At 31.8% G+C, this 18998-nt stretch overlaps 2 protein-coding genes across 5 annotated transcripts; one reads left to right on the forward strand and one right to left on the reverse strand.

Annotated features, from left to right (window-relative positions):
- Nucleotides 1–7597: 7597 nt before the first annotated feature.
- Nucleotides 7598–14377, forward strand: LOC114188662 (beta-glucosidase BoGH3B-like). 4 transcript variants are annotated; one of them, XM_028077240.1, is made up of 12 exons: nucleotides 7598–7784; nucleotides 8276–8530; nucleotides 9584–9788; nucleotides 10014–10104; nucleotides 10229–10374; nucleotides 10934–11177; nucleotides 11852–11956; nucleotides 12061–12243; nucleotides 12789–12993; nucleotides 13198–13690; nucleotides 13768–13847; nucleotides 13962–14377. In XM_028077240.1, exons 2-12 carry the CDS (start codon nucleotides 8302–8304, stop codon nucleotides 13973–13975), a joined length of 1995 nt encoding a protein of 664 aa, XP_027933041.1. In that variant the 5' UTR covers nucleotides 7598–7784; nucleotides 8276–8301; the 3' UTR covers nucleotides 13976–14377. The 4 variants fall into 4 exon arrangements, with proteins under 4 accessions (XP_027933041.1, XP_027933040.1, XP_027933043.1 ...); XM_028077239.1 differs by having other exon boundaries at nucleotides 7631–7892; XM_028077242.1 differs by having other exon boundaries at nucleotides 7731–7753.
- A 957-nt stretch (nucleotides 14378–15334) lies between these two features.
- LOC114188840 (nuclear intron maturase 2, mitochondrial) lies at nucleotides 15335–18796 on the reverse strand. Its single transcript, XM_028077497.1, has 2 exons — nucleotides 16552–18796; nucleotides 15335–15744 (listed from the first exon to the last, which is right to left on the reverse strand). Exons 1-2 carry the CDS (start codon nucleotides 18678–18680, stop codon nucleotides 15615–15617), a joined length of 2259 nt encoding a protein of 752 aa, XP_027933298.1. The 5' UTR covers nucleotides 18681–18796; the 3' UTR covers nucleotides 15335–15614.
- Between the last annotated feature and the right edge of the window lie 202 nt (nucleotides 18797–18998).

The raw sequence follows: 18998 nt of genomic DNA on the forward strand, positions 1-18998 counted from the left end.
TTCAAATTTTGACTGAAATCACTCAATAAAGATTAATAAATCTCATTGCTTGATATATTTTAAATTTTTATTATGTTATTGTGAATTTATTCTGATTCACTTAACCAAGATTCATTACATAATACCGCAGGATATGGAAAGTTATCGGGAAATAAATTACAAATAAAATCGACTAATGTTTTATATCTCCATGGTATAATATATATATATATATATATATATAAAGAAAAATGATAAGTGATGGAGGAAGATTTGAAGGTGGTATTGTATTAGGGTAATGATGGGGATATGGAGCTACATTATCTCATATCATAGCAATGTCAAAAACCCAATCCATAACTTTTCAAAGACTTATTTTCGTTATCGCTTTCTTTGGATAAGAACACAGTAGAAGCAACTAGTGAAAATTAAGGATGTTTCAATTGAAGGGAGAAAAATAATTTGATAAAATTTATATATTTTGAAATATATATATATATATATATATATATATATATATATATATTTCAAAATAAAATATAAAATATTTTCTTTTAATAATTTGATATAAAACTAAAATTCAAAACAGAGTTAAAAATAAAACTTTAAATTAAAATAATAATATTATTAAATTTTAATAAATATAAATTCAAAATAATTTTAAATTGAATTAGTTTATAAAATATAAAAGTTTAATTAACTTATTTTACTAAATATTTTAATTTTTATTGTTTATTTTATTATACTTTCATAATAAAAAACAAGACTTTTATATTTAATATATAATATTATAATATATTAATAACGTAATTATATATAAAATTTCCGAATATAAACATAAATAATAAAAAATAATTTTATATATAATTATTTGTAAACTTTTTAAAAACCTAATTGCAAAGTTTTTAAATTTATAAAGAATATATCTGCAATGTTTTGATATTTATCATAGGACCTAATTACACATTTTTAAATTTATCACGAACGTACCTACAAAGTTTTTAAATTTATCAGGATCTACCTACAAAGTTTTAAAGTTATCATGGACCTACCGACAAAGTTTTAAAATTGATCAGGAACCTATCTGCTAAGTTTGTAAACTTGGTAGGGACCTTCTTGAAAAAATTTTAAATTTATAAAGGACATACATGCAAATTTTTTAAATTTATCAAGGACCTATAGGCAAAGTTTTTAAATTTATCAGAGGGACCTAACTATAAATTTTTAAATTTATCGTGAACTTGATTGCATAGTTTTTAAATTCATAATTGACCTACTTGCAAAGTTTTTAAATTTATCAGGGACATATCAACAATTTAAAATTTATCAGTGACCTACCTACAAAGTATTTAAATATATCAAGCACCTACTTGCAAAATTTTAAATTTATTAAGGACCTATCTGTAAATTTTTAAATTTATTAGGAACCTACTTGCAAAGTTTTTAAACTTCCAGGGACTTACTAGCAAAGTTTTTAAATTTATAAAAAATCTACCTACAAAGTTTGTAAGTTTATCATGGACCTACTTGCAAAATTTTTAAATTTATCAAAGAAACCTAACTACAAATTTTAAAATTTATCAGGGACTGCAAAGTTTTTAAATTTATTAAAGGGACTTAACTACTAATTTTAAATATATCAGAGGGACCTAACTACTAATTTTTAAATTTATCAAGGACTTACCCTCTAAGGGTTTAATCTAATGAGGAATCTACTTGCAAATTTTTTAAATTTATCAGGATTTACCTGCAAAGTGTTTAAATTTATCAGCGACCTATCTGCAAATTGTTTAAATTTATCAAGGACCTACCTGCAAAGTTTTTAAATTTATCATGGACCTATCTGTACAATTTTAAATTTATCAGGAACCTATCCATAAAGTTTTTAAATTTATCATGAACCTAATTGCAAAATTTTAAATTTATCATGAACATTCACTTGTGTGAGCTGGTTTTAACCATCAACTCTGATGTCACTTGTTAGGTTTACATAGGGTATTTCACTGAAAAATACAACACCAATTAGACATTAGTCTAATTGCATGAGGCATTGACATCACTCTCAACCAAAAACTATAAGACTTACTTTTATATATCGTTCTATTCTCTCATTTTTAGCCAATATAAAATTTAGACTCACACTTAAAATCTTAATAGTGTCAAAGTTAATAAAGTTTAAAAGTTATTATAATAATATAAAAGTCTAAGTTTTAATAATTAGTTTTTGTTCTGCTTGATTTTATTTTTCTTTTCTCTATAACAGTAATAACGAAGTGATAATATTAATGTGGAAGATCAGAATGATACGGTGAAAGAAAGTATCTTAATATCTTTTTGGGTTAAATATAAATTTAATTATTAAATTTTGATGTAAAATTAGAATTTTCTTTTATCAATTTTATAATATATTTTAGTTTTTAAATTTTAAAATTAAATGGATATGAATAAATATTAAATGGTGTAAATAACTCTGATACTAATACAAAATATGTTTGATACATAAAAAATATTTAATATAATTAAATTAAAAATTATGTATTAATTATTAAAAGTTTGAAGATTAAAATATATCAACATTAGGTATAGACAAATTAGATTAAGAAAAAACATTAATTAATTTTCAAAAACATATTTAACTTTTTTTTTAATGTAAAGTGCAAGTTTTTTTTTTTTTTTCAGAAAACGATAAGTTGTATAAAATCCAATTGATAATTTTCTAAATATAAATTCTGAGCTAACAACTTTCATTGTTTAAAATAATTTGTTCTAAAAATTCTATTTTAAAAAGTTTATGGTGTGCTGTTAGAAATTACAGGGTGCGGATAGAACAAGCCCCATATGTTCAGTCCAACCTATATGTTGTCATCCCCCAATTATGTTTGATTGCAGATACTAAATTAGTAAATATTAATTACACTTCACAGGTTAAAAAATGATTTTATGTTTAATTTATGAAAAGTGGACTCATTCCTGTGCTATTATTATTATTTTTTTTTCTTTTTTAAATTTGCGTGCAGACATCAATTATCATTTGTAAGAGCTGAATTGTGCAATTTTAGGTTGATCCATAAAGAATGAGAAAGAAAAGACAAAAGCAACATAGTTCCCACAGCAAGGAATCCAAAGAAAATTATGGAGAACTGAAAGCAAATGTTTTTTTTTTTCTATTTTAAATATTATTGTTACTTTTGAATCCGAAAAGATCTGAAAAGAAGTAATTTGAGAAAATGTAGTAAAGAATAATTGAATTTGAATGAGATTCCCTGAAATAACATACACAAAAAAAGTTGAAGTTATTCTTTGCATGTTATGCACTTTTGAACAAAGTACCACTCCACAATAATCATCTTTGTCTTTATCACACAATCTTATCTCTTTTTTTCCTCTTCTTTCAAATCTGTTTGCCAAATTATACACTTTTTATGATATGGAATCCACCTTTCCACAACTTTTTCGCAGTGATTCAGTAAAATAAAGATCACGATTTGCTTGTAACTTCACATGAACTTAAAATTTTTTAAATATATATATATATATATATATATATATATATATAAATATATATATATATATATATATATATATATATATATATATATATATATATATATATATATATATATATATATATATATATATATATATATATATATATCAAGGATAGTTGCGAAGGCATTATGTGAGCAATTAAGAACTTTCTAAATTATTTTCTCTCTCTAAAAAAAATCTTAAGATCTGTTTAGAAAACTAAACACATTCACACGCTTCAGTGTAATGTGATTTGCACGATTTTACTTTAAAAAATTTAAAGTCATGTATATAAATTTTTTTCATATCATACAAATAAGATTTATTTATATGAATACTTTTTTAAAATTTATCTATATTGATAACTTTTACTTGAAATTACACTGATATGGTGAAAAAAACTAATATGATCTCATCAATGTTAAATGGTTGAAATAGTTATGAAAAATAATAACTTCCCGTCTTAAACAAAAAAAAAAAAAACAGAGACCTTAGGTTAAGTGATTGGTACATTGTTATTCAACTCACCTACTAAAGGAGCATAAACAAGCTACACATGTTTTTCTCACAAACTTGTCCAACTTTTGGGAAAATAAAATGCTTTCTCGTAAGTTAAAATTTTGTTATATATAACTAATTTCTGAAAATTTTTTAATATAACTTATTTTTTTAAGAAATTTGGTGTGGTCCAAATTTAATTAAAAAACTAATTTTTTTCTTCTAAAATATTTTTTTTGAAAATTGCTTAAGCATAAATATGACCAAGGGTCCTCTTAAATACGTTTACATATGAAAGCTCATCGATTCAAATCTACGTTTAATTTTTGGTGTTGGGAGAAGATGTAAAGAAGTCGACGTTTAGTTGATAGTTGAAATTTATAAGCGAAGAACGAAAATCGAAATTAAAGCATGAATAAAAGTCTCACCAAATTACTAACTAAAATAATGGCATTTTCCCGATGTAGCTAGCTAGGAGGTAGTAACCATGAAATTGAATGCTGCTTATTTTATGCGCGCAAGTTTGTTTGTTTTTATTTTTTTCATTGAGAATAGGAAAATGTTGTTAAGAGGTGAATAAATCTTTGCATGGATATAACCAATCGTTCAAATCCACGAACCTCTTATAATTTAATTGAGCAAATTAAGATTTTTTCTTTCTTAATTTCGATTTAATTTGTCGTATACTAAATTTTTGTAACGTTTGAAGATTATATATATATATATAACTTCTTATGAAGATAGACATCGTAGATCAAGGAAACTATTTTAGTTTTTATAGTATAGCACATAGATTATCTTATATGATCAATAAATATTGATTTTATGAAAGTTTTATTAAGAATGTTTGAATCTAAGTCTCACACGGATAAAAAAAATAAAAATGAGAAAGTAAAATATTTTATATAAATAAATATTTATAAATTTATTGTATTAAAATTTTAAATTGAGAGTGAGGTTAATCTTTTATGTGATTAAATTTAAATTTCATCAGTGTCATATTTATTCGGTGAACATTTTTTTCATATATTTAATCATTTATCATTAGGTTTATTTAATTAACGAATAATTGTGGAAATTGTGGAAAGATAGTAAATAACGAATAATTTTTTATATAATATTAACATGTTATAATTAACAATTCTAAATATTGGAAACGGGTTTATCACTTCGTTCGTGATAAACTATTTATTTATAATATATTAGAAAATTATAACATAAAAATTATTTAATTAAATTACATATTTATAAACTATATTTGCAATATTTTATATTTTTAAAATTATATTAATTAAGAAAATTATTTTTAACTTAAACTTATTATACTAGAAAAAATAATTAAAAGTACAACAAAATTAAAACTAAAATGTATTTATGTAAAGTAGTTAAAACAACAAAATAAATAACGTATATGAGTCAAGTTTTATTATAAACGTTATTTCATTAGTTAATGTTGTATCCAAATCTATTAAAGCTGGTAGGATGAACCATTTACGTTACAACTGTTTTATTATCTTCTCATAAATTAGTTGGAAGAGATAAAAATTCAACACACACGATATTATATATATATATATATATATATATATATATATATATATATATATATATATATATATATATATATATATATATATATATATATATATAAATTGTTTAGACATAAAATTGTGTAAAATAGTATAAATAATGTAAATAACTTAATATTATCATAAAATCCATTCAAAAATTTAAATAATTTTAAAAAAATTAAATTTACGTATTTTTAAGATTAAAAGACTAAATTGGTTAAAAAAAAACTAATTTTAATTTTTAAAGACTAAAATTATATTTAATTTTTAATTTTATTTTCTTAAAAAATATAAGAATAGCATGCTTCTTTGTGCTAATAATTTATAAGGAGAATTATACGTATTTTATATTTTTGTTTTGTCTTAAATGATATTTTAACATTATAAAAAAATAAATATAAACTACTTATGAATTATAAATCATTCACTATTTTTAGGTAATTATATATTTTTATTTTATTAGAAAGTGTGGAAACAAAATATTTATTCCACTGGTAAACTACAGCATCGAAATTTTAGATTAATTATTCTTTTATACGAATTCATTTTAGATTAAATTACACTAACTTTCTATAATGTCTTTCAAATTGCACTGTTTTTTTTTTTCTTTTACGCAAATATACTATTTATTGTTAAAACATCTGTTTGTCATCCATTTTGACATGACATACAAAGGATTTACTCCTCCATTTATTATTCACGTAATATTATCTGACTGTATTGTTTAACAAAACTTTTAATATATAAAATGTATTTATCTTATTGTTTAAGCTCATATACCCTTGCAAAAAAGTGTAGGCACCTTTGCCTTCTTTCTTTTTTATTATATATTTGAAGAAGGAGAATAAAAACTAAAGTATTTTTAGTGGGATCGTAAAAAAAAATGGTATTTAGGGATATCTTCGTATAGAACTCCCAACGGGTAAGAAATTAATATTATAAATAACACCTGCAGATAATGGATACGATTTGTTCTATACTCAGGTTAAGAGGACAGGTACAAGTATCATAGTATCCGTATCCGTTGTACTCTAATTCAAATTAAAATAAATTAAAAGAACATGATTAAAACATGAACATATCGATCCTAATTGGGTTATTTGTTATCAATTATTTAAAAAAAAAATCTTTATTTATTTGTATGCTATCATTCAATACTATTTAAATGAGTTATTTTGCATTTTGTTTGAAATTTATAAATGTGAATGTTATACATTATATTTTTATTTATTTAAATTTATTGTTAAAATATATTGTTAAATATCATATTTTTTAAATATCCGTGGATAGATACTAAAAAATATATGGATATCCCCGCATATAATAAATACGTGCACATATATAAATATGAGACAAATATTTATTCGGTGGATAAGATAGGGATACAGAAAAATTACATGTATTTTACCCGTCCGGTTGACGTCATAATTTTAGACTAAATCAAAGTTATTAATTTAGAGAAATTATAATCACATATTTAAGCTTTTACAACTAATTTTTGAAGATATTAAGAAATAATATATGAAATATATTCTGGTATTAGAACAACACTTATTTGAATATATTCTTGATATCTTATATATCAAATTGCATTCAATAATCAATTATATTATTATTTTTTGTTTATATTGATAACATTTCCAGTTTTTATTTAAGAACTTAAAAGTTTATAAATACAAATTAATTTCACAAGAGTCACTCGATTTCTCTCAATCACTTTCATATTCAAATATTTTATAATTTTTCTGGTTGCTACTAACTTGAATTTGGAAATTATTCTGAAAGTGAAACTTCTTCTGTCTTCATAAGCTCTATCACTTCTCGAAGATTCGAACTCAACTTCCAGTAATACTTCTCTATCCAACTCCACAAAAAAAACCTACCATCCTTCTTGGTAAGAACAAAGTTTAAATTTGAATTGTATAAAATAAACATTTACCGTGGTTTCAAATACTAGTTAACTCCTAATCAAGTAGTATAACCAAAGTCTAGTTGGTATGACTGTTGAAGAAACTTATTTTTCTTAGTAAGGGAAAAAAATTGACATTTTCGTATGTAGGAAATTTTACCCACATGGTTGTGATCACCCCCATTTGTTAACCAACTTCCACACTTCTCAAAGTGAAAAACCGCCCACTTCTGACTACAACTGTGATAGGTGTCTCCCACTACCTTTCGTATGTTTTCTTCCTGCTTCCTCCGTATGCAGTGAGTGCCATTTCCATTATTTCTATCACCCCATTTCTATTGGATCCAAAGTTACCAACTTTTCTAGATATCATCTCATAAAGTCACTATTTTTTGCTTCCCTTTGAGGTATCAACCCCACCCTTTCTCTCTCTCCTCCTTCACCGGAACGGTGTAGCTGTTCCTTTGTTTTGATTCATTCCTTCACTTCCCTTTCTATTTGGTTGAATAAAAAAAGAAATCTTGCTGAAAAAAAAAGTGTGTTTGATCTTGGTGACACTTGCATGCTTTATAGTCTAGACCCTTTTTCACATTTTCACATTTTTAAAGTTAAAATACTAAAAAAAACTGCTTTTCAAGGAATGGGGTTTAGTTTTCTTGAATCCCATTTCAATGGATATGCTTTTCTTTTGCTGCTATTCTATCTTTTTTACCTTAGAGACCAAATGGGGTATAACTCCAAAAACTAAACCTTTATTGGGTCGGGTGTTGTTTTGTGTCAAATTCTGCAGGTGACGCTTGAGCTGGGGAGCTCAACATGTCTAGGGCATTGGTTCATCTGTTGGGGGTTCTGTGGGTATGTTGGTGGTTGGCATCAACTGGGGAGGCTCAAACAGAGTATCTGAGATACAAGGATCCAAAGCAACCAGTTGCAACTCGAATTAAGGACTTGATGAGTCGAATGACTTTGGAGGAGAAGATTGGTCAAATGGTTCAGATTGATAGGAGTGTTGCCAATGATAAGGTTATGAAAACCAGCTTCATTGGTAAGAATAACTGAGAACTCCTACCTTTTTCTCTTTTCAGTTGACAGTGTTCGAGTCAAATCTGTAATTTCATTTTCAAGAGCGAATTTTTTATGCAGTTATATCTCTTGATTTAGGAGCTTTTTTTTAGAGAAAATGGGTAAAATAACTACATATGTGATTGTCTGGTATCTCCCTTAGAAGAAAAGGGAGTATATATGGTTTACTATCCGCATGCCTAGGAATTTTACTGTTTTGTAACCTAACTTCAGTTTTATGTTGTGTTTTCCTTTTTATTTGCATTGCATTTGATTGTTTGCAAGTCTGACTAATCTTTCAAATTACATGTTGTAGTGGTGAGTCTCCTGTTATTCAACCTACGTTTGACATTGCTTGTGATATTCCTATTCACTTACGAAGAAGGATTTCTTCCGTGTAATTATATACTTGCAAATATAGTTCATTTTTATTGATAACTGTGTGTTGTCCCAGGACATCAATTTTTTTGGGTTCAAGATATTTTTGGGGAAGGGGATGATACCTCTTTCCAAGGAAAGGGAAGTATTTGGGTTGAAACAGAACTTACTTACATATATACTTTACCCCAGGAAGAGACAAGTGTATTATTCAAAACCTATGACCTCTCAAAATGTAAAATTTGTCATAGTACATGAACAGTATCAACTCCTGGGGGATTTCCTTTAGATAGTTTGAATCCCAACTCAAGTGCTGATTACCTTGTGATCATCTTCTTCACTGAATTCATAATCACTAGATTTAATTCACTAAATATGAAGACTAGAGTCTAGAGCACAGGAAAGTGATCCTTAAGAAAGTGGGAAAGTTGCAACATTCGTGCTATTTATTTCCTTGGCTTCAGTTTGAGTTTCCTTTTCTCTCATAATCTGTTACAAACTTTATATTTGTTCATACGAATACGTCCTTTTGAATCTATAGTTTATTTTTATCCTCTTAGTTTTATAATCTCGTAATAATTATGAAGCTGAAAGAAGCCGGGATGAGTGATTGATGAAAAATTGAATTAAGATAGGAAATTATTTTATTTGTGTGCAGGGAGTGTATTGAGTGGTGGTGGTAGCGAGCCCCTTCCAAAGGCTACTGCCGAAGATTGGGTTAATATGATAAATGAATTTCAGAAAGGAGCTTTGGAGAGTAGATTGGGTATACCAATGATCTATGGTATTGATGCTGTTCATGGACACAATAATGTCTACAATGCAACCATATTTCCCCATAATGTTGGTCTTGGATGTACCAGGCAAGTTCAAGATTTATTATCATTTATTTTCTTGGTATGTGCCATATGAACAAGATTTGATAACTAATAGACCTTTTCATTTCTAATTTGATAATTGACGTAGTCACTTGAACCATTTCACCAATAGCATACTTGGGTGAGAAGGAAGTGGTTATAAGAAATATGCAGTCAATTCTGTAGGTTTAAAACATAGGTTGTTCCATTCTAATAATCTTTGATGAACAGGGATCCAGATCTGGCAGAAAGGATTGGTGCTGCTACTGCTCTTGAAGTCAGAGCTACAGGGATTCCTTATGTTTTTGCTCCATGCATAGCGGTAAATAGGAAAGAGTGTAATGATAAGCTTTTAGAAAATTTCTTATTATACAGGTTTGAGGTTGTCAAATGTGTACCTTTTTCTTTGATGATGTTACTGATTACTCCTGAAACATTGATTATAGGTTTGTAGAGATCCAAGATGGGGTCGGTGTTATGAAAGCTATAGCGAGGATGCTAAAATTGTGCAAGAAATGACAGCAATCATACCTGGTCTACAAGGAAGTATCCCTGCCAATTCCAGAAAGGGATTTCCATATGTTGGTGGCAAGTATGTATTCATTATTTAAAGCATTTTTTAAAATAGGATCACATTTCATTATTTTTATTTCAGGCATATTTTGGATTTATTTTCAAAAATTTACACCAGGGACGTGATATGGATTTTTATGCCCAATCTAGTGTTTTGTCTGCCCAAAAAGATGATAAATTTACATATAATTCATAGATCTTTATTATTTTAGTAAATCTAAACTTTAATCTAGTTTATAATTTGAAAGATTCTTATGCATTTTAACTAAAGTGTGAAAAAAGTAACACTATTCCTCTGTATTAGCAACTTGTTGATATGTTGTATGCTTGTGATTCATCGTCTTGGTAACTATTACATATTATTTTATTTGGAAAATAAGCTCACTGTCTTAAGATATCATAATTTGACTTGGGAATTCACTTCAAACAAACGGCAGTCTACATAGTGATACCAGTCAAGTAGTTATTATCATCATCAACCAACATTTTAAGCTGCAATCCAAATGAAAAAGTCTACATGACTGACTTGTACTTATGTTTTTTCTCCATCCCTTATTAGGCTTATGAATTTTTTGTAGGACAAAGGTAGCAGCTTGTGCTAAACACTTTGTTGGAGATGGTGGTACAGCGAAGGGAATAAATGAGAACAACACATTGATCGATTGGCATGGATTGTTAAGCATTCACATGCCTGCCTATTCTGATTCCATTATTAAGGGGGTTTCTACAGTCATGGTTTCCTACTCCAGTTGGAATGGTGTAAAGATGCATGCAAATCGTGATCTAGTCACTGGCTTCCTCAAGAATACCCTCAAGTTTAAGGTTTGGCTTCTTTGTTTTTTTTTTTTCCTCTTGCATGATAAATGTTCTGGTACAGTATCATATTATCTTGTCTGTCAAGTATGAAAAACAGACCCCGCCTGGCACAGCTTGATTTGGACATGGCAGCACAAGAAAATTCTTTTACTTAACTGATTAAGGCCTTCATTGTTGATCATCATTGGTTTATGTGTTTTTCTTTTTCGAGTGAATTCCATTTGATTTTCAATCCAAATATTAAAATGTCTAGTCATTTCCTTTGAAACATTTGACCAGTGTTTGATATTTCTGTCACTTGCTGATTGCTTTGTAACTTGCTATTTGTTACTGCTAGATAAGTTTATTGTTTAAGGGGAGGTTTGTGAATAAAGAGTTTCTGGAATCCTTCTTCAGAGAAACTCACTTTGAATATCCTTGAAAATCAATATTTGCACTATTATGTTTAATGTTATGCATTACTGAATCTACTACAAAATTTGGTGTGTCAGTCTTTAGAAATCCATTTCAACTTTTTGATAACGTTATTTGACCCATATTTTCAAGAATACTGTGAGAATAAACCAATCTGATGTTCTATTACTGTACAGCCTGTCTTTAGGCCATTGTCTGATCCTGGTTTAAGTAACATGTTTCATTCTCTGGATGCTAACAACACAGTTGTTTTACTTATTTATCAGGGGTTTGTCATCTCAGATTGGCAAGGTATTGATAGAATCACATCACCAATGGATTCAAATTACACATACTCTGTGCAGGCTTCCATTGAAGCTGGTGTTGATATGGTTAGTTGCTCTTTATGCTGAAATTACCTGCAGGGCTGCAGTGAATAATATATCTGCTCAAGTGTAGCTCATGAAACCTTTCTTTTTGTTAACGATCATTGCAGGTCATGGTCCCATATAAATATGATGAGTTCATTCAGGATCTTACACTCTTGGTCAAGAGCAATATCATTCCAATGGAGCGTATTGATGATGCTGTGGAGAGAATTTTGCTTGTAAAGTTCACCATGGGTCTTTTTGAGAACCCTTTAGCTGATACCAGCTTAGTCAATGAGCTTGGAAGCCAGGTGAGTCATTCAAACCGATTATTTCAACCAACAATATAAAATATCATCCTCTTTCTTTTCATGGAAAAACAAATACATTTGATGAAATTGTCTTCCCCTAGGAAGACCACAGGCAATATCAAGAACTTGAACCACATGGAATGTAATCTTCCTTGCTTCCAAACCGACCTGACCATGTCCTATTGGTGTGAATTAAATATCTCCTATTTGGGATTGATTCTTATTGTTCAACCCACTGTAGATGATCCAGCTTCCTAATAGATTCAGTTGATAACACTTTCAAAGAAAAGTTGAAAATCTTGAAAGTGGCTTTTATTAAGAAACTGAACAGAATTTATTTACATTCTTTGTTAATTCTTAATCTTACTGCATGATTGTGGACTTAGACATCCTATAATATCCAAGTCCCTATCACAATAATGAATTTATCTGATACCTGCTCTGATTTTTATGAACAAAACTATTATATGCTGTAGTTCTTGTTGCCTGTAATTTATCTGACCATGATTGAGACACTGAGAGTCATGATTGTGTTGGTTCACTAGGAACACAGGGACCTAGCAAGGGAAGCTGTGAGAAAAACTCTCGTGCTGCTCAAGAATGGCAAAAATGAAAGTACTCCACTTCTGCCTCTTCCAAAGAAAGTCCCAAAAATTCTAGTTGCCGGTAGCCATGCCGATAACTTGGGCTACCAATGTGGAGGATGGACAATCAAATGGCAAGGATTCAGTGGCAACAGTGACACTAGAGGTAAGCAACTCTCTGGCATTCATAACAAGCTGAGGTCTAGGTCCATGGAAGCATGAGATTGTGAACTCTAAATGTTGTGACTTTTTATATTTTGACGAGTGAGACTAGTTAATGAGCATTGAGCATTATCTGAAGCTATCCAAAATATTATACTTTGTGAAGCAATGAAAGGGAACTTAAACTAATGTTATTTTCCTTGAACAGGAACAACTATTCTTGGTGCCATAAAATCAGCAGTTGATCCAAGCACAGAAGTAGTCTTTCGCGACAACCCCGACAATGAGTTTGTGAAATCCAATAACTTTGAATATGCAGTTGTTGTAGTTGGTGAGCCTCCTTATGCTGAAACCGCTGGGGACAGCACAACACTTACAATGACGGAATCTGGGCCAAATGTTATAAACAATGTGTGTGGAACTGTTAGGTGTGTGGTTGTCATCATCTCTGGCAGACCTATTGTGATTGAACCATACGTTTCTACAATAGATGCATTGGTGGCGGCATGGTTGCCAGGCACTGAAGGCCAAGGTGTGACAGATGTTCTTTTTGGTGACTATGGTTTCACGGGTAAGCTTGCAAGGACATGGTTCAAATCTGTTGATCAACTTCCGATGAATGTTGGGGATCCTCACTATGATCCTCTTTATCCTTTTGGTTTTGGACTAACAACAGAATCTGTTAAGGACCTGGTAGCAAGGTAATTTCCATTAACTGCTTTTCATTTCACAATATTTGCTTGCTCCTGTTATACTGATGGAGCCATCCATTGTGCAGGTCAACTTCAGCTGCAACTGGTGTAAGAGCTTCTATATTTACCATCATGCTCACACTATTCATCGCCTTGTATTTAACTGGTATGTTGGTGATTGTGACTTTATACATAATACATAATGAAGTTTTTTTTTTTTTTTTCAAGTTGCACAAGATAATGTATAAATACTGAAGTGTTTGATTGTTCACTCTGATAGGTATGCAGAATTGATGGGGGCTTATTGTAGCAGACGGCTAGAGAACTAACTTGGGACACTTCCCAGCTTAGTTTATAGTGTAATTCATTGTATTTGAGACATTATTATTGTTCTCGAACTAGTAATTTGAGCACATTCTTTTTCACAATTTAAAACTTTGTTCCAAGGAACTAGGTATTAAATCTACTGGGATTTGAGAGGTACTGGGATTTTGACTTGTGCTGGGGAAAGTGAGGAGGTGGTCACAACCCTGTTGCCTCTACTTGTACCATTCACCTAAAAACTTCAATTTCATGTCTGTAAATAAGCCCAAATGAAGAAAAATTAGGAAAGTAATGTTCTTTAAGATTGGTACTAGGAGATTTGGGTGTGGGTATTAGGAGAGCGTCATATAAAAAAAATCAAGTTTACTTCAATGGTATATTTTTTATTTTAGTCCAATTAATGCGTTTGCTGAAAAAGTAACATTATTTCAGGAAGAAAAAAAACTTTAGAAATTTGTATATTTATTTTGATTTTAGACTGAAAACGGAAGGGTTTACATGAAAAAGTTTATTCCGGGTAGCTTTATGTTGGGAGGTTTTATAAGAGATTGCAATGCTTCATTCTTCACCGATCATTATTTATTTATATTTTTTTCAACCAAATATTTTTAACTTGTACCTTTTTTATCTACTTTCACACTATTAATATATTTTTTTCTAATCCATTTCTCTCCATTCATCAAACTGAACATAAACCTGGCGGAATTGATGCTCTGGTGCAACTCAAGTACATTATTGCCTTGCCTTACGAATAATCATATTCTTTCGCAAATTAGGTCTGTGAGCACATGCATGAATACGTATTAACAGCTATAATATAATAAATATCCATTCTTAAAAAAATTTCTAAATTTTATTCTTTTTCAAAAAGATAACTTATTTCAAAACACACTAGAAAAATAGCTAACGTTTCAATAATGAAGTGAGAATATAAACTGAGCGTAGTAATATTTTCCTATCACAGTATTTTGGACCATATTTACAAAACAGTTTTGCATAACATGCCACTTTAGAGACTAGACTGACTGGATTCAAGTCAAGGATCTCCTGAAGTCGCTAAATGGATCTCAACTGAGAAACTCGTAATATTCAGAAATAAATAATACATAAACAAAAATTTAATATTTAACAGACAAAAAAGACCAACTGGAAATGAAAAAGAAAATTACGAACTAAATTATAATTTGTTTTAAAAAATGAGAAACTCATAATGTAGAACAATGAGCTTCTTCCTAGTAACACTGCAAAAATTCAATGTGTTCTTACAGCTTGCGTTCAAGGCCCGAACAGAAAAGAGAGGGAAAAAAAAAAGCACGTATCAATGTGTGGTTAAGAACTAAGAGTTGCCGATATACTCAATTAATTAAAGAATAATCGAGGCAAGTACATATGGACAAATAGCTAATTTACAAAATTAATATGATATTTGAAATGATCCAGCTAGAGTTCAATTCACACCGTGCTTTGTCCTACGCACTCACCAGGAACACACTCTGCATACTCCTTCCTGTGAACTCCCAAATAAGCATTCCAGAACAGTACGAGGAAAGGAATTACTTTCCACATTTTGAAGTGCGTGAACTTTTACCTCCATCTCATTGGCCAGTGTTCACAAGCAGAGTGGCAACGTTAATATTTTGCCCAAGTTGAATGCCTGCACGCATGGGGTCCCCACTTCATATAGCATCCTCTTTCTCTTGGAAAGCATCCTCCATGAGAAGGTGAAAGACAATATCAACCTGAAAAGAGGAAAAAGGGTTTGTGGAACATCAGAGACAGATTCAAAGATGTGAAGTGTGACATTTCTGATAAATTCCAAAACGTTACATTCTGAACACAGATAGCAGAAGTATAAGTAGTCAACTGAAATAGCCAACTGCCAAAATCCAAATTAAAATAAAGAATGAGAACAAAGAAACTCATTTTAAGTCAACTTCAGAAACACTTCAACCCTGTATCATGATAATATCTCACAGGATCATCAACTCTCCTAAAAGTTAAGGCTAATAGGTGAAACGAAACGTCGAAACCACATGAATGGTTTCCATACATCTCTAATACACGGCCTTAGGCAACACACGCTTGTCTTGTACAATGCCCATACCTTCTTTTATCTAATGCTGACATTCAACTTTATTTAAATGAATGAGGTGGTTAGGATCCAACACTCGATCTTTCAGCCACAAAGTTTTCGACATCAAGGCAAGGAACTCTACTAAAAGCTTTAGTACATGATTGGTTTTTATATATACAATAGCCATCCTTCTTAACACATTTTAATATTACACTTCATGTTAGCAAGTCATAAAACTAGGAAGGAAAAGCACAAGAACAAAAGAAAGGGGATAAAGTGGTTTACCACCCAAAGATCAGGTATAATAGGTTAACACCACTCGTGCAGGCAAGGGAGGGAATCAAGGAACTAAACGAAAAAACTATTATTTCATATTCTCAACGAGTCCAAAATATGCTGAAACAACCTATTCAAAGACCATATACAAAAATATTACTCCTTGGGGAGTACAGATTACAAAAACTTTTGTTACATTTGTGCTGCCTTCATCTTTGCATCATCTTCTTCCTCTTTGTTTATGTGGTCCTGATCATCCTGGTTTGAGCCAACTAGCGAATGCTGTTCTACAACACTTTCGTTGCTCCTTACTAAGGAAAGCTGGTCCATAGCAAGAGAATTCCTTTTGTAATTCCACACAAGCATTGAAATATAATCTTGGGGTGTAACAAGACCTTGTTCACTGATGCAACTCCGTTGCTCCTCCAAAGTCTTTGGATCTTCCAGTTTTATGTATTCTAGCAACAACTTTTCATGGTCAGGCCTCCAGTTACTAGGGAATGGAGAGTAATCTGTCTCAGGTACAAGAGACAGCCTTGTATAATGGAGCCCATCGATTGATTCCGCAAGACCCATCCTTAACAAATTCTGGTACTCAGGAGACTGACCTTTTTTCTCCTTCAATGGGCGGCTCAAGTTACGAGCACCTATCTTGTACACTTTTGCCCTCGAACGAAGCTTGTATTTTGCAGCATACAGCTTAGCAAGGGAGCCTCTTATGATATAAGAACAGAAGTTTACAATCTTCTTCCTATTGTCCGCATACCTGTACCACTCAACCATGCTTGACAAAAACTTGTTCATTTGAGCATTGGTATGCGCCTGCGTGGCATGAAACATCCTAAAACAAGGCTGGGGATCTGGGTCCTTATCCCCCTTGAGAAAGCTTAACTTCCTAAACTGTTTAATACACTGTTTCAAGCTGGCCGTCACTGACAACAGCGTCCCCACACCCTTCTCACTTATGATCTTACCACCGGTTGCAGTGTACCTAAGAGTTGGGTACACAACCCTCCTACACAGCACATGGTCCAAAAACATTATCCCTTTGGTTATATGCTCTATAGGGAGGCTCTCATTATCAAGCTTGAGCATAAACCTCTGATCACAAAACTCAATCAACTGCTTCCTCAATGCAGCCGCATCCGCCCTAGGCCCTCTAACACCAATCAAGACATGCCCTCCATACCGAACAAAATCCATCTTCCTAGTCTTATCTGGCCCACTCGTGGGCACAAACTCTGGCCATGAAGTGTTCCCCTGCTCCTCTTCAGGACTATTCCATATAACATCACTCTTGGAAGGAACGTAGAACTCCTTAATCTTCCCCTCCATCCACCTATCCAACTCATCCAAACAAACATTGGCCAAAAGTGGACTAAGCACTCCACAATGCCCCCAATTGGGAACCCTCTCGGCCTCCTCCGGCGCAAACCCGAAAAAGGTATCCAACCAATAAGGATCAGGCTTAGGCTCATCCTCGGCCAGCACCCTCTTCTTCTGATACTTCCTCTTCTTCTTCTTCTCTTTTTTCTCCAAGGTAGTGACAACTACCGGCGTAACCAGCGCGTCTTTTATCAAATCAACAATCAACTTATCCCTAACATCCCTCATAACAGCATTGATCACCAACCCCACTTTCATCCCATCTAACAAAACACTAAAATCAGCCTTTATATACCACAAATAACCAGCAAAGCTCCTTCTGATGACCCTTAATACAGTGTGCGGTGTTCTACCCGGTCTGAAAGCGTAGGACTTGGAGGAAAAGCGAGGCTCATAGATTGGTTCCAGGATCATCAACAGAACCTCCTGAACGATCTTGTCCTGGAAGGGCGAGGGCTGCGTGGTGGTGAGGATGGTTTTGATTTTGCGCTTGGAGAGAGAATCGTAGTCGGTTTTGTCTCGCGGGGATTTCACGAAGAACTTGAGTCTGGCGCCCCACTTGAATTTTCCGTCGAGGACGGCGTTGCGGAGGGCGAGGAGGTCCTGGAGGGTGGAGGTGGAGATGGAGGAGCGGGGGGTGTAGGAGCCGGTGTCGTCGGTGGCGACTTTCTGGTAGGCGAGGAGCCAGAGGTCGAAGCGGCGGAGGAGGGGGGAGAGGGAGGTGACGACGCGGTCGGGGTGGCGGAAGTTGTCGATCCACATCTGGCAGCAGAGGGAGACGCCGTCGTCTCTGGAGAGAGTGGAGGAGGAGAAACGGCGAGGGGAGGAGTGGGGAGGGTGCAGGATAGGGAATACTGGAATTGGCCGCAGGGGATTGGTGGGATTGGGGAGGAGTAGGTGGCGGAGGCGGCCGGAGAAGAGGGGAAGGCGGCGACGCATTTGGAATTTGTGTTGTCAGAGCATTGACTGGGAATGGAGTGAGTGAGGGAAGCAAAACCCACCAAAAACCCTTCTGCTATTCCACCACTTTCACTCTCCTCTTCCTTCTTCCATCTTTCTGAACATATTAAAATTATTTTAGAAAAATATTAAAATTATAAATTATTTTATCTTAATTGTTTTTATTATAATATAAAATATATACCAATAAAACATTTTCGCTTATGTTATCGTGGTGTTTGAAATGTTGTCTATTCGATCAAGTAGTAATATTAACAACATCGAAGATCTTTGTTGTCTATCTCACTCGAGATTTAT

The sequence above is a fragment of the Vigna unguiculata genome, chromosome 6 (assembly GCF_004118075.2).
Source record: "Vigna unguiculata cultivar IT97K-499-35 chromosome 6, ASM411807v1, whole genome shotgun sequence".
NCBI classification, from domain to species: Eukaryota; Viridiplantae; Streptophyta; class Magnoliopsida; order Fabales; family Fabaceae; genus Vigna; species Vigna unguiculata.

Bases quoted from the DNA above. Each gene is read 5' to 3' on its own strand.
- LOC114188840 (XM_028077497.1), bottom strand. From the start codon at position 18,680: ATGCGTCGCCGCCTTCCCCTCTTCTCCGGCCGCCTCCGCCACCTACTC. The intron at 15,745-16,551 runs GTAACAAAAGTT...TCCTCTTTTCAG, and splicing joins AAGATGAAGGCAGCACAAAT to GTTGATATTGTCTTTCACCT.
- LOC114188662 (XM_028077240.1), top strand. From the start codon at position 8,302: ATGTCTAGGGCATTGGTTCATCTGTTGGGGGTTCTGTGGGTATGTTGG. The intron at 9,789-10,013 runs GCAAGTTCAAGA...TTTGATGAACAG, and splicing joins GTTGGTCTTGGATGTACCAG to GGATCCAGATCTGGCAGAAA. The intron at 10,105-10,228 runs GTAAATAGGAAA...CATTGATTATAG, and splicing joins TTTTTGCTCCATGCATAGCG to GTTTGTAGAGATCCAAGATG.